General features: G+C 41.5%; 1 protein-coding gene across 1 annotated transcript in view; it reads right to left on the bottom strand.

Moving 5' to 3' along the window:
- Window positions 1–779: 779 nt before the first annotated feature.
- neurl1aa (neuralized E3 ubiquitin protein ligase 1Aa) overlaps window positions 780–16,011 on the bottom strand; it is a 31,383-nt gene continuing 16,151 nt past the window's right edge. Inside the window, exons 4-6 of the mRNA XM_085911946.1 lie at window positions 6,368–7,084; window positions 3,873–4,022; window positions 780–3,434 (exon numbers count right to left, since the gene is read on the bottom strand). Coding sequence (XP_085768072.1) covers window positions 3,193–3,434; window positions 3,873–4,022; window positions 6,368–7,084 — 1,109 coding nt within the window. The 3' untranslated portion in view covers window positions 780–3,192. The remainder of the gene's footprint in view (window positions 3,435–3,872; window positions 4,023–6,367; window positions 7,085–16,011) is intronic.

Genomic DNA, 16,011 nt, shown 5'->3' with positions numbered 1-16,011 from the left:
AAACCCAATGAGATTTGGCAAAGCAGTCCTGCAGCTAGCGGAAAGGACCTCCAGGTAAAGTTGGACAGTTTGTTGCATGGCCTGTCAATTAATGCGGTGAGGTGAACAGACAGATGGCAAAGGTGTGAGTAGGTGTGAGGTCAGGACTCATTGCAAGCCAGTCCAGTCCACACCAGTCTCTCATCCGTCTTTATCAAACTTGCTTAGTGTGCTTGTACACAGTCATGTTGGAAAAGGAAGGGGCCATCCCAAAAATGTTTTCACTAAGGACAAGACAATGATGTATCTGTTGAGGGCGGCATAGCTCAGTGGTAGAGTGGGTTGTCTCCCAACCCAGAGACTGTGGATTTGATCCCTGGCCCTTGTGACTATTAGAGTGTCCTTGGGCAAGATACTGAACCCCAGTGTGAAGCGCTTTGAGGGCCCTGAGGGTGAAAAAGCATCATACAAGTGAAAATCCAAAGACCATTTTAAATCTCTAGGTTTGCTAAAGCAGAGTTCTTTTCAATAAGTGCTTTATTCCTCGGTTCAGTTCCAGTTCCAGTGGTTGTGTGAAGTGGGAATGATTGTTTTTGTGAGCCATGCGATGGGCTGTTTTTTTGTTTTGTTTTTTTGCGCAAAGTCAACCGGGATAGGCTTTAGAAGTTGCTGAAAGTGAACTTTAAAGATTAGCCAATAGAAGGCATGGACTGTAAAATATTTGCATTCCATTGTAATGTCAAAATTTCATGAAAAGGTCTAATATAATGCAATTCAATACCATTACATCCCCGACAAACAAACCCAACATTTCCACAAGCACATATGGAAGGAAGGTTTATTGAACAATATCACCAAATACATCTTATGTTTGAACCGAGTTGAAAGAAAAAAGATCCTAACCAATTACTTCAGAATGTTGCTCTTGTCACAACTATGGCAAAACTGAGAGGGATAAAAATGCACATTCATAAGTGCTCGTCTATTGTTGGTCCTGAACTTTACATGAGGTAAACAGATCAGTCACACATAACACAAAATCCATAGCAACAATCTAATTGTGGTGTAATGCATGCATGCACGTACGTACGCACGCACTCACGCACAGCAAACTGCAACACGCCAAACAGAATTAAAAAAAAAAAAAAAAGCAAAATCAGAGGATTTAGCCCTCTCGAGTGATGGGATAACCACATTTATAGGGTCAGTAACATTCAATGAGCCATTTGAACATTTTGAATGCAAACGTAAATGAGTTGAGAAACAGAATCAGTTAGCTAAAAAGGTGCCAAAAAATATGATGTCTTGATACATTGAATGCAATGCAGATGAACTTTATAAAGTGTGGATTTGGTCAGAGCGAACAATACCAAACAAACATGACATGACTGAAATGAGGGCCTGAACAATTGCAGATTCACAAACAATTGCTTGATGTAACCGTTATCTCCAGCAAACAAGTGATATACAGTGATGTCTTTAACACAAGAGCTCTATGTGGGATGGACTCAACTGTAACGTCAGTTTATGCACAATATATTGCAGAGAAAAAAAGGATGAGATTTCAATAAACCTACAGATTTATATCCTGCAACTCTGTCCAACAATTCAGCAAAGTACAACAAACCATTTGTACTATTACAAAACTAGAATACATTTAAATGTTACGATCAGGAAAACAGACTAATACCAAAACTATTAATCCCAACAATGATAGGAAGGGGGTTGATCTAAACAATCCTAGAAGTAACAGACTGTTTTTAACTTGACCACATTAAAAAAATACAATAATTTATTCTAAATACATAAATTAACATTCAAATGTGGTTAAACACTTCAAGCAGTAGCACGATTAAAAACTGTGGAGGAACGTGTGGAACCGAGCTAACCATTGTCAGCATTTACCGGAAAAGGACAGCTGGCAAATACAATAGCAGCAAAGCTTTGAGCCCCGTTTAAATGATTTGTAAAGAATACATTGGAATGAGTGTGTGGGAGAGGTATCATTCAATAACTTAATTTCTATAAAGGCTTCTTGCTGCTGGTGTAACTCTCACAAAGATAAGAAGATATGTTATTATAATATGGGAACTTCTGCATATTTATAAAAATAATTAACATTTTGTGTGATCTTTTTCCTCCACTGAGTATAAAATGTGACTGCTTTGAGTCACACAAGAGAATTTTTTTGGTAATTTTCCTTCTTGCAAAAACATCGGTTTGTAACAAACGCTGGTTAAGGCCGCTGTGTCGTAACTGTACTGCCTTCTGATACCATGGCAACAATCCCCCAACTTCACATGTTCGTACAGAGCTATTTTTAAGGAGATGTGAATGTCAGGATTACTCAGTGCAGTACAATCACAGTTATGACTAGAGTTTGAGGAAAGAGTCTTTACGTCTTACAAATAACACCCCCTAAAAAATGTTTGGCCCTGAGAATCTACTCCCTGTTGTTTTTTTTGAGAATTGTGAGCTGCGGAGTCTTAAACCTATGAGCGTTCTTTAATCATCTCACGCAAATGGGGCATTTCCATGAAGATGCCAATTTCAGTGCAACACACCACATTGTAAAGCAAGCAGCTAGCTAGCACAACATACCATCAACATTTGAAGTACGTAGAGCTACCATAAAGATACAGTAGATAAATGAGTACAAGAGTCCTGATTACAGTCAGCACCGTTCCTAAACATGTCACCACTGATTAGCAGCACCAATGAGTCATCATTTCATCAGTGCGTTGCTCATCCATCTCCAAGTATAAACTCGAGTTGTGAGATAGCGAGATAACCTATATGAAACGTGAGTGTGCTTGTTTCCACTGGCTAAGTCAGACAGAATGTACACATGCGGTTGACTGAGTTCTGTGCCGCATCCTTAAAAGATTTGTTGAAACATTCAGCCCGGAGGGGGGGTTCGGCACAGTCCCTGCATCGTGGCAGCACGGCTCAACAAATGCAATCCTGGATGAAATTGTTTCAGTGGTTGCCCTCTATTATGAAGTCTCCTGGAGGGGGGGGTGGGTGTTAACACTTGTGGCATGTACTGTATCTGTTGACTTCAGCATGAGACCACGTGTCAGCAGTAGTGTACCTGAATGAGTAATGTTGCAGACTCAAGCAACAGAAAGTGTAATAGATTTTCAAAAGTATCAAGATTTCCCCTTAAAGCCTTCCCTCATCTCTGGCAGTTTGCGCTTCCACTATGTGCTCTTATGTACTTCGGTAGGTTTTGATGATGTCTTTTATCTGTCTTCTGCAGATGGGACAGCATGCGTTGGACATTTTCTTGAGCTTCAGGCCACAGTTATAACAAAGACACATGTGTCCACATGCATAAATGACAGTGTCCACCGTGTTCTCGTAACAGATTGAGCACTCGTCAGAGCGAGGCCCGCGGTCCGATGGGAACGTAGGTGACTTCGGCAGGCTGACTGGAGAATTAGGAGTTGTTCCTGAACAAAGAGTAGAAATATTTAGTTCAAGCGCATGGTAAAGTCAATTCCAGTATAGTGGGAAATTCTCAAAAATGCTGCCAATACAAAAAAACAACAACAAAAATGGCCATAGGCTTAAAAAATGTATTTACAGTTACAAAGTAGAATCTGGAAGTATTGGAGAATGACAAACTATGTTTTTTTGCTTTTACACACTTCTACAATTAATTTGAAAAATGAATGTGTTACATGACTGGAGTTTGGAAGTTACATACAAAAACAATATATTGCTACATCTGGCTGCAAGCAACCCCTCTGCTGCCTGTGAAGTGCATGTCCATTTGTTTCAAACTACAAGATGATGTCAAGCACACACTATTTCATACTGAATTCAATCCAGTCCCCTGAGGGCTGATTGACTCCCTGCTTCTGTAGTGGCCGTACGGATAGACTTACCCCCTGCTGAGCTGCAGTAAGAAGCCGAAAACATGCCTCGGTTGAGGATGGGATCTGAGCTGCCGCTGCACAGGGCACTTGGAGTGTGTGGTGACGAAGAAAGCGAACTGGGGTTCGACCCGGCCCGTCTGTCTCCGACATGAGTGGAGCCTACAGAAGATAAAAGGAGCAAGAGAGTGTCAATATCAGCTAAGTGTCAAGATCCCTGTAAAATTACTAAAGTATAATGTGCCATCCACCTTCCGCTTCACACTGACGTGTGTTGCTGTTGGCAAAATGTGTGATGCAATACAAAGGAAAGCCTTGGTGACTCAGGTAGGAGAAGTGACCTTCACCTCCTCCTCCAATGTGTCAAAACTGTCCTTGAGCGTGACACTAAACCTTGAGTCAACCCTAGACAGATCATTAGTGCACTCCCACCACTGTCAACTGTCAATGGATGAATGACAAGCAATGTGTGAGGCCAGTGAAGGTCAAAAGCATCCCAGCATTTAATACTGCAATAGCCACTTGAGGAAAACGAGCAAGTTGCCCGTAAGAAAAAAAGAACATCTGTTATAATGACAGATTTCATTTTTTTGGAGGGGGGTGTACAAGGGTCTGATGTTCTCTTTTTCCTGGTAGACATCAGAAAAGGAAATATATTTTCTTAATTTATCCATCGAGGCTTGACCAGGACACACCCGGGCTGGAATGGTTCAGGAATGATTGCTTGTCTCTAATTCCTTCCTCGAGAGTATTATTGAGCAAGATTATGAACATTTCTCATGGTGTTGCAGAACTGCCTGAAAAGAGTAAATTAATATAAGATGTGAGACACACACACATTGGTTTTAAAAGCCACAAAGGAGATGATAAAAGAATCTGAAGCATGGCATGTCACAAAAAGGCGTGGTGACATGTGTCGTGAGGATCTGAATAACAGCTGTCTGAAAGCCTCTAATCTACGTTACCACCCGACATGTCATACATAAGTCGAACACTGAGAGGCTGATTCTTTCCAAGTCATTCAAAGCACATATTCCACTGTCAAAATGGGCGCATGCATACATCACCACCTGACGTGTCATAAGTCGGACACTGAGAGGAGGCTGATTCTTTTGAAGTCATTAAAAGCACACACTCCTTCACTCTCAAAATGGGCGCAGGTACATGCACACATACCACTAAAAGGCTGAGAACCACAAATTCCTCCTCGCCACCAGTGTAATAAATGTAAGTCATATAAAAGTAAATGGATAAAATTGATACAATTAGATACAATCGATAATGTAGATCAGGAGTGGTCAATTTCGGTCCGCGAGGCCCAGAGTCCTGCATGTCTCATGTTTCCCTGCTGCAACACACCTGATTCAAATGATAACGATTGTTATCCAGCTTCTGCGGACCTTGCTTATTATCTGACCATTTGAATCAGGTGTGACATCTGCCCTTGATTTCATAAATGTAGGCACTCTATATGAGGAGACTGATATTAAAAAACATCTGTGACTGGTTTAGTTCACCAATTGATAGCTACTGTTTTACATCATCATCAACAACTGAACTTTAAGGCCTTGTATGTAGTAGCACACAAGCCTCCCGGAATCCTCTGTTTATACTGTGGAGCACCTTCTGTCCAACCCTAATAATCCCCAGGTAGGCAAGCAAGCAGTTCCATCTATTCTAGCGCATCTGAGCTCAGAGTGTGCCAAGATTAAACTGACCGGTGAAAACCACTAAGAAAGGTTTCCTCGCATCCAAAGTTTTGACTTTCTCCACATTTTCCTGATTCCACCTGATGCTTTTATTTAGCCCATCGTAGCCTTTTTTCTTCTTTAGGTGTTAACAATACTTTGGTTCTCTCTTTTCTCCGTTAATGCTATTTTTGCGCAAAATTGGGGGGAAAGCCAAACAGAACAGAGTTTATCTGCCTACATTTGGAACACAGAACATGACTTTTCTCCAAGTCTTTGTAACAAATGTGTAATCTTGCCCTCCTACACAGAACCATCTTTAACAACCCTCAATCTGGCCTCTGTTCAATTTAATTGAAATTTTCATTGCTCTCTTGTCAACACAAAGCAATACATTTCATCAGACGAGAAATGTTCCATGATGGAATGTAAAAAATGTAGAAAGATTACACTTGAGGATTCCAGGATGAAAGCTGGTAAAGAGACCTGTTGTATTATTTTTCTGTTTCATATTTGTTGGTGTTTTTTTTCTGAAATGCACAGCAAAAAAAAATCTGCTGTGCAGCAATGTGCTATTATACTAAGCCATTATGTTAACACTTGGGTGAAGATGTTGGGTGTGACTGATGAGTCTGGCAAGCCACATCCACTAGTAAGAAAGTGGGTCTGGAGAGCATGCCATTCACCGCGGCTGCGTTGGTTCAAAACAAACCATCCAATCGAATTCATTTATGTGTTGTGACGTACCCTTTATGCGCAATGTCACTTTTTGGTGACAAAAGGCCATTCTTATTCAAAATACATGATATTTCTTCTTACCCAGAATTCTCAGCTGAGTGACAGCACCATGTAGACCAAAGAACATCCAGAGTGGGCGAGAGTTGTCCACACAGACTTGCATGCCGACATTGGTGCCATTGTGGCTTAAGATGACCTCTCCCTCTTGGTTGACGAAGAAGCCTAGGATGTCACTGCTCTGTAGAGGGGTGGGCACACGACACACTGCCCAAAACTCCTTTCTGTCGACTAGAGCCTCTGGATTATATGGCAGATCACTGGGGCGCAGCACAGCTGGGTCACATGATGTCACACCATAGGACAAGGAGCCTGAGCGGGCTGGACTGGACTTGGTGACTTTGATGTACACACACTCTCCAATATGGAGGGGGCGGTTGGTGAAAACTAAAGTGCGCTCCTCCCGTGAATGTTCTGATCTCGCCACAGTCTGTTCATCAAGAGTCTTAATATGGGCGCCACGCAACTGGTGGAAGTGGAGATCACTCTCCAGGGCAGACGGCAGCAAAGATGATTGGTGTGAGTTGAGGGAGTTCTGGGGGATGGGACAGGTTGAGGAGGCTGACGCCAGGTGGAGCGTGTGATGGTGTGAGTGGGAGTTGTCTCCATCTTCCTGCTGAAGGTTGAGGTCACACAAGCTAACAGATAGACGGGAGTCGTCAGCCTCACGGCGGAGAGAGGAGGAGCGCACTGTTGTAAAAGAGCGTGGGCGCAGGCAGTTAGGGGGAACAATCTCACTGTCTGAAAAGAGATGTGAAAAAGCAATTCAGTGCTGTAATATTTTTGTTTGGCAATTCAGTTTGTGGTTAGTTGAAGATGATAACAAGAGTGCAACACCACCACTGTCAGAAGTAGTTTAGTTTAAATTTGTAATCCGAGGTAGCCCTTTCTCTTGCCCAAGGTCAACTGAGAGACAAACTCAACAGCAACCCCAATGATTACAAGAGAAAATGGATAGATGGAGGACACGTTAATACTACATTTCAGCTTTAGTAGTGCTGAATCATACAGTTTTCTGCAGTTGAATTAAATTATAGAACACATATCCATACCATTTGTGTGAGTAAGTACATATGCTTGTGCTAGTCTAAAATACAGTCTAATAATACAGGGGTCAGCAATTAATTTCGGACGCGGGCCAAAAAAATTCAGACAATTACTAATTAAATGTATTTTTCGGACTATAAATTGCGTTTTTTTTTTTCATAGCAAGGGATTATTGTCATTTGAACTGCAAGTGACGTCACCCGTGACGCGCAGCAGTTGTTTACATAAAAGGCAAAGGATTCGATCACGGGATGACAAAGGGCCCCACGTACTACCGGCATCATTAGCGGCTTTGTTTGTAAGTGACACGAAGGACGAAGAGTTTGAAGGATTTAATGATTTGGAGTGGCACAGAAGGTTTGAAAAACGATTATGGCTTTTACGCACGCCCGGTCCTTCTCGACGGGAGCTCTCTTTCACCTCCGTGGATGGAAGTCGGGGGCCGGCGCTCGGCCGGGTGGCTGTCCGGGGATGGTGGATGGGGCTCGGACATGGCTTTTACGCACGCCTGGTCCTATTTATGGAGCTGTCTTCCACCTCCGTGGGTGGAAGTTAAGTAGTTGTTGGCACGTTGAACTCTTGTTTTGTTAAATAAAGAGCCGTTTACCAAACCCACCTCTTTCCTGGTACTTTGTTAACGCTACAATATAGTTAGACACTAGATCTCTGCAGCGCACGTGCGGCGTTGTTGACATAAAGAACGAGGAATTTGATCAATGGATTTAATGATTTGGAGTGACACAGATGGTTTGATAATATTGTTGTTATATAAACCCACGTCTTTCCTGGTACTTAGTTAACGCTACAATATAGTTATATATTACTCTTGTTTTGTTAAATAAAGAGCCGTTTACCAAACCCACCTCTTTCCTGGTACTTTGTTAACGCTACAATATAGTTATACACTAGATCTCTGCAGCAGACGTGCGGCGTTGTTGACATAAAGAACGAGGAATTTGATCAATGGATTTAATGATTTGGAGTGACACAGATGGTTTGATAATATTGTTGTTATATAAACCCACGTCTTTCCTGGTACTTAGTTAACGCTGCAATTTAGTTATATACTACTCTTGTTAAATAAAGAGCCGTTTACCAAACCCACCTCTTTCCTGGTACTTTGTTAACACTACAATATAGTTATATACTAGATCTCTGCAGCGTACGCGCGGCGTTGTTGACATAAAGAACGAGGAATTTGATCGATGGGTTTAATGATTTGGAGTGACACATGGTTTGATAATATTGTTGTTACATAAACCCACGTCTTTCCTGGTACTTTGTTAATGCTACAACATAGTTATATACTAGATCTCTGCAGCGCATGCGTTGACGTAAAGAACGAGGAATTTGATCGACGGATTTAATGATTTTCAGTGACACAGATGGTTTGATAATATTGTTGTAATATGATAGTTATTTGAAATATACTTTATATATCGTTATATGGGTCTGTGGAATATTTAGAAATGCAACTTACAACGGGTCCGACGTCAGCATATGCGGCGCATACGCGGCATTGTTTACATAAAGCACGATCGATGGATTTAATGAATTGGAGTGACACAGATGGTTTGATAAACGTGTTATTTATGTAATACTTACTTGAATAACTCTGAATGTTACGTCAGGCCCGTTCTCAGCTCCTTGTTTGTGTATATGTCACGTTAGCATACCGTATCGTTTAGCCTGTTGGTGCTGGTTCATGTCTGTTTTTGGTGTTGGATTTTGACAAATAAATTTGCCCCAAAAGTGCGACTTATACTCCGGTGCGATTTATATGGGTTTTTTTTCACTTTATTGTACATTTTATGGCTGGTGCGACTTATACTCTGAGCGACTTATAGTCAGCAAATTACGGTATGCCCTTTTTTTTTTTTTTTTTATAAATACATCATATTAACGTCATCTCGCGGGCCAGACAGAATAGATGGCGGGCCAAAATTGGCTCGCGGGCCTCTATTTGCCAACCACTGGTCTAATATATATTGAATGGTGTGGCCAAAAACATAGGCACACACACACAGACGGCCACTACTCAAGCAGAGATAAAGTTGCTCATCCTAGAACGTGACATGATTGCTCAAAATAACAATTCTGTACGTATGTGCCCTCCTTTACTTCCTTCCCTGTGGTGGAGCTAAAATTAGCCCAGTATACAAAACTAGAAAACTAGGCAAGACTAATGTGCAAGAAGGGGTGACCTCTTCTTCCCTTCTAAGCAGAAGGTTAGGTAGATAAGGAGAGATCCTCTTTTGAAAGCAACTGAGGTAAGAAAAGAGGGCAGGAGGCCTATGTCTGTCTCTGGAGAGCCTCTCAATCCTGGTGGAGTCTGGGTGCCTCTATCTGACACCAGATAAAGCTCTTGGCTTCAATTACCAGGGTTGTGGGGCAGGCCACTCGCCTTTAAACAGCTGCTGGGAATACACACCAGCCCAATAATCCTTCAATTGAATGGGACATTGTTATTCTAAAGTACTTGAGTTTAATAATATGCTAAAGGTGAGTTTAGTTAAGTTATGTGATATTTATTGATTGCAAATCTTTTAGCTGGAAAACATGTGACAACAGATTAAAGAGTGGTTCACATGGCCGGATTATCGACCCGAATTTAGCCTTGAATCTCCCCTACCGACTATCGTAGGTCGGCTCTGATTCGAGTAATGGCTCCAAAGATAATCTTAGCAGATATTAATGCCATGTGTGGTGTCATCAGATTGATCTCGGTTGCTCGAAAGGACACCCGACCTCAAATTGGGGATATTCAACATGTTCGATTTTTCGACTGATATTGTGTGGTGTCACCCAAGGGGAAACGGGCATGCAGCCAGTTGACAGTGGCGTGCAGCCAATCAGAAAGCAAGGTGACAAGGCAGCGCGGAGGCGTGGTGGAGAATCAAATATCAAAACAATTTGATCAATGCTTTTTCTTTTTGAAAAAACTGTCGCTTCTTTGTCCACTATGATTGTTTATCCTGAAATCACATTCAATCTTGGAAGTTTTTGCGAGAATTTTCATCCGACGTGAGAATACCCATGAATGAAATCCCTTCGTGTGTGATGTGTTGCGCTTTCTATGTGGCTGCACATCACAAATGGTACATTCAAAACTGTTACACCCATGATTTTCTTCTCAGCACATCCGCCTCACATTTGGGTTGGCATCCTATATGGATGTGGCATTTTTTCCCCGTGTGTTTCCTCCAAGTGCCCTGGCTTCCTCTCACTTTTAACATGCATGCTAGGACAATTAAAGACTAACTGTCTGAGTCATCTGTCTTACGGCTGGGTGGTACATCGGTATGACGAGTTATACCAATATATTTCAGAAAGCGATAGGTATTTGGGACAATCCCGCTATACCGATATATATACCGTATTTTCTGGACTACAAGTCGCTTCAGAGTACAAGTCGCACCAGCCATAAAATGCATAATGAAGAAAAAAAAAAAACAAGTCGCACCGGAGTACAAATCGCATTTTTGGGGGAACTTTATTTGACAAAATCCAACACCAAGAACAGACATGAATAGGCAACAACTGGTTAAACAATACGGTATGCTAACGACACAAACGAGGAACTGAGAACATACCTGATGGTACATATTAACCGTTATTCAAATAACTATAACATAAACAACATTTTATCCAACCATCCGTGTCACTCTAAATCCTTAAATCCATTGAAATCTTCAGCCTCCATGTAACTTGTAAACAATGCCGTTGCTGACTACGGAAGGTCAGACTCATTGTCAGATGCGGTTCCAATTATTCCACAGGCCTAGTGCGCCCTCATGCAGTCTAAAGTGAAATTAACATGAAGTAAAGTGATCAACTATACTAGTAAGTAAGTAATGTGTTAATGATCAAGTAATAAGTAATGTGACTGATTATAAGTCGCAGCCCTAGCCAAACTATGGAAAAATACTGTGACTTAATAGTCCGGAAAATACGGTAATATATTTAGGTGCTGCCTTTGTTATATTTGCTCTTCTCTGTGCCTGACAGGTACTGCACAGGGCACTATTTCCTTTTCATCATCTTTGGTTCAACCCCGCTCCTTGCGTGTTTACATAGGCTTCTCCGACGCACAACGCAACTCAACATACTTTTCAAAAGAAAATGGGGGCCATGATGCCGGATGAGAGAAAGGAAGAGCTAAAAAAACAATAGCTGTGTAATTTGGAGGTATTTTGGATTTCGGATTGTAGATGAAGAGCAAGTCAAGTAAAGTTTATTTGTATAGCCCTAAATCACAAGCCGTCTCAAAGGGCTTCACATAGACAATCAATTGACAATTATTCTCAAAGCATCCCCTGATCTTGGGCTCCCAAAAGGGCAAGGAAAAACAAAAAAAAAACCTACCAGGGGAAAAATGAGAAACCTTGAGAAGGGACCACAGATGGAAGGATCCCCCTATCGGGATCACCAGGCTGCAATGGATGCAAAGAGGGCACATAAAATACACAATATGGAAATCAAGAAGTGGATGTCCAGGCCAAAGCGAAGAGCTGTCGGAGGTGCCTTTGATTGTCCTGGCAGTGTCCTCTAGGAGGGTCATCCGCTGCAGTTCCCTCATGCTGAATTGGTCCACGAGAATCTAGATAGCCGCCGTCAGCTTGGGTGTCACCTAACCACCTCCCCAGCCGGGGAGGGGTGGGGTTGGAGCGAGGGAGCAAGAACAAACTCCAGCCGAATCAGCCACTACAGGTTCATTAAAGGCCATATCATAGAAATATGTCTTTAAACGTGTCTTAAATGTTTCTACTAAGGTAGCAGTTCTAATATCCATTGGTAGGGCATTCCAGAGCTCTGGAGCCTGAATAGAAAATGCTCTAGCAGCTGCAGACATTTTCTTGGCCCTCGGTGTCACTAAAAGACTAGCGGTTTGCGAACGAAGGTTACGAGACGGAAGATAAGGAACGACTAAGTCGACGAGATATGAAGGCGCTAAGCCATGCAATGATTTATAGGTTAATAGAAGAACCTTGAAGTCACATCTTAAATGGACCGGGAGCCAGTGTAAATTGGCTAATATTGGGGTAATGTGATCAAATGTTCTTGTCCGTGAGAGCAGCCTTGCAGCAGCATTTTATACTAACTGTAGACTTTTGATAATGGACTTGACCAGAGAATAATGCATTACAGTAGTCCAGGCGCGACGTGATAAATGCATGTATAATAATTTCCGCATCACCAGTCAAGAGGATTGGGCGAATCTTAGCAATATTACGAAGGTGAAAAAATGCTATTCTGGTTATATTCTTAATGTGCTTTTGAAAGGAGAGCGTTTGGTCAAATATTACCCCGAGATTAGTTACAGTATCACTCTGAGTGATAGGACGATCATCTATAGTTATAGTGGTTTCCTTAAATAAATGTTGATAACGAGCTGGACCAATTATCAACATCTCAGTTTTATCTGGGTTCAGACGAAGGAAGTTGAGACATCCATTGCTTGATCTCCGCAAGGCATGCCTCAAGATTACAACAGTCCTGCGGATTTGTCATTGATAACGGCATATATAATTGGGTGTCATCCGAGTAACATTGAAAACTAATATTATAATTACATATTATGTCCCCAAGCGGAATCATATAAATATTAAATAGAATTGGTCCTCGTCCTGTCTGATAGGTACGAATGAAACCAGCTTAGTGCTGACCCCGAAATACCAACACAACCTTTAAGACGCTTTAATAAAATATCAAAGTCTACAGTGTCGAAGGCAGCACTAAGATCGAGTAGTAACAATACCGATGAAGTGTTTGAATCCATAGCTATGAGGAGATCATTAGTCACTTTAGCAAGTGCTGTCTCAGTGGAATGATTAGCTCTAAAACCAGACTCAAAAGATTCATATCGATTATTAGCGACCATGTACTCAATAAGCTGCTGCGCTACTACCTTTTCAAGAAGTTTTGCTATGAATGGGAGATTTGAAACTGGCCTATAGTTACTGCAACAGTCTGGGTCAAGATTTAGTCGCTTAAGTAGCGGTTTAATGATAGCGGTTTTAAAGGCTGTTGGCACCATCCCAGAGGAGACAGACAGATTAATTATATTTAAAACGGGACGGTCCTAAGATTTGAAATAATTCTTTAAATAGTTTGGCTGGAAGCGGGTCGAGTAAACATGTTGTTTGTTAACTAATTGTGTAAGCCTTTCGAGGGACACGCTTTTAAAATTTGAGAGGGTTATTGCATGATCGTCAGCGCCGGTAATCGGCGGTCTCGACTGAGCGAGCGAAATGGTCATCTTGATCTCATCCCTAATGGATTCAATCTTTCGAGCAAAGAATTTCATGAACTCGTCAGCCGAGTCAAAGGAGCTATCGGGGTTCGGTTGGCGTAGTGTTGTTAGCTTTGCCACTGTATCAAATAGGTATTTAGGATTGTTTTTATTGAGATAAATGACCTGCGAAAAATAACAAGTTTTTTCTAAGATAAGCGCATCTTTATATTTCAGGAGGCTGTCGCGCCATGCCTGATGGAAAACCTCAAGTTTCGTTAAACGCCATTTGCGTTCGTGCTTTCTACTTAAGCGAACGTGTTTCATCTGTGAACCACGAAGTAGGCAATCTATGGCGAGTTTTCAGACATAGCGGCGCCACAGAGTCGATGGCATTTAACAATGTAGCATTGAATTAATTTGTAAGATTATCAGTAGAGCCGGTATATGGGGGAAATACGGCAGTTGCTGGTGGCAGAAGCTCAGATAGCGCAGTTGCAGTCATGGAGTTAATATTACGGCTGCTATAATTCTGATTGCTCTCTTGTCTTTGACTAAGATCTAAAATTTCAAATTGTATTAAGTAGCGATCAGACAAAACAGTAGTGTATGGCAGTACTGTTATATTAGAGGTTGCCAATCCTCGGGATAATACCAGATTTAAGGTATTATCATTCTTATGCGTTGCTACCTGTACGGCTTGCGTAAAACCAAACGTATCAATTCAAGTCTGAAACGCTGAAGTAAGTGGCTCTGACGGTAAATTCATGTGGATGTTAAAATTGCCCATGATTATTATATTATCCGCATTTGTCACTAGATCAGCCACGAAATTTATTTGTCAAAATCCAACATGAACCAGCAACAACAGGCTAAATGATCCGGTATGCTAACGTGACATATACACAAACGAGGAGCTGAGAACGGGCCTGACGTAACATTCAGAGTTATTCAAGTAAGTATTACATAAATAACACCATCTGTGTCACTCCAATTCATCAAATCGATCGTGCTTTATGTAAACAATGCCGCGTATGCGCCACATATGCTCACGTCGGACCCGTTGTAAGTTGCATTTCTTATTATTCTACAGACCCATATAACGATATATAAAGTATATTTAAAATAACTATCATATTAAAACAATATTATCAAACCATCTGTGTCACTCCAAATCATTAAATCCATCGATCAAATTCCTCCTTCTTTATGTCAACAACGCCGCGCGTGTGCTGCAGAGATCTAGTATATAACTATATTGTAGTGTAAACAAAGTACCAGGATAGATGTGGGTTTGGTAAACGGCTGTTTATTTAACAAAACAAGAGTTCAACGAACCAACAACTACTGAACTTCCAGCCACGGAGGGGAAAGAAAGCTCTGTAGAGTATGACCGGGCGTGCGTAAAAGCCATGTCCGAGCCCCATCCACCGTCCCCGGACAGCCACCCGGCCGAGCGCAGGCCCCCGACTTCTATCCACGGAGGTGAAAGAGAGCTCCCGTCGAGAAGGACTGGGCGTGTGTAAAAGCCATAATAGTTTTTCAAACCTTCTGTGTCACTCCAAATCATTAAATACTTCAGACAAAGCCGCTAATGATGCCGGTAGTACGTGGGGTCCTTCGTCATCTTCCGTCATCCCGTGATCGAATCCTTTGCCCTTTATGTAAACAACCGCCGCGCGGCACGGGTGACGTCACTTGCAGTTCAAATGACAGTAATCCCTTGCTACATTGCGGTTCGTTTATCGCGGTTTCACATCGCGGATTTTTGGATTTTGAAAATTTTTGAAAAAAATCACATAAGTCGCTCCTGAGTATAAATCGCCCCCCCCCCCCACCCAAACTATCGCAAAAAACGCGACTTATAGTCCGAAAATTACGGTATCTGTTTTCATTTCATACAGCTGTAAAAACAGCTGTAGGTCTGTTTCCAGCCAGGGTCAGTCTGTTTTATTTACCTGTTTTGGTATTTGCACAGCCCTTATTTAAATCAGTTTTCATTAATTATCATGATACTGTAGGCCCATGTTTTCCTGCCAAAGTAAGCCTGTTTTAGTTTACATTTGTTATTTTTAAAATGTAAGTGATTTGTATCATAGATTTAATAAATGGTTACATACTATTATACTTCTCTTCATATTTCTTTTATTTGTTCAGCTGTGCTCTGTTGAGCAGAAAGTGGAACATGTGGTGTCGTGTTTAAACTGAACATGCTTTGTTTAAAATACTGATATATATCGTAAATCACCCTTCGTCCTGAATATACCGGGATATCAGATTTGGTCCATATTAACCAGCCCTAATCTGTCTAAATTGTAACTATACATTATTAAGTTATAATACTGCATGCTGTATTTTGTGGACCCTTAAACTGTGTTTGCTTGAAATG

This window comes from Syngnathus leptorhynchus, chromosome 5 (assembly GCF_054491065.1).
Source record: "Syngnathus leptorhynchus isolate UIUO chromosome 5, UIUO_Slep, whole genome shotgun sequence".
In the NCBI taxonomy this organism is placed as follows: domain Eukaryota; kingdom Metazoa; phylum Chordata; class Actinopteri; order Syngnathiformes; family Syngnathidae; genus Syngnathus; species Syngnathus leptorhynchus.
This window is presented reverse-complemented; position numbering and strand designations above follow the sequence as displayed.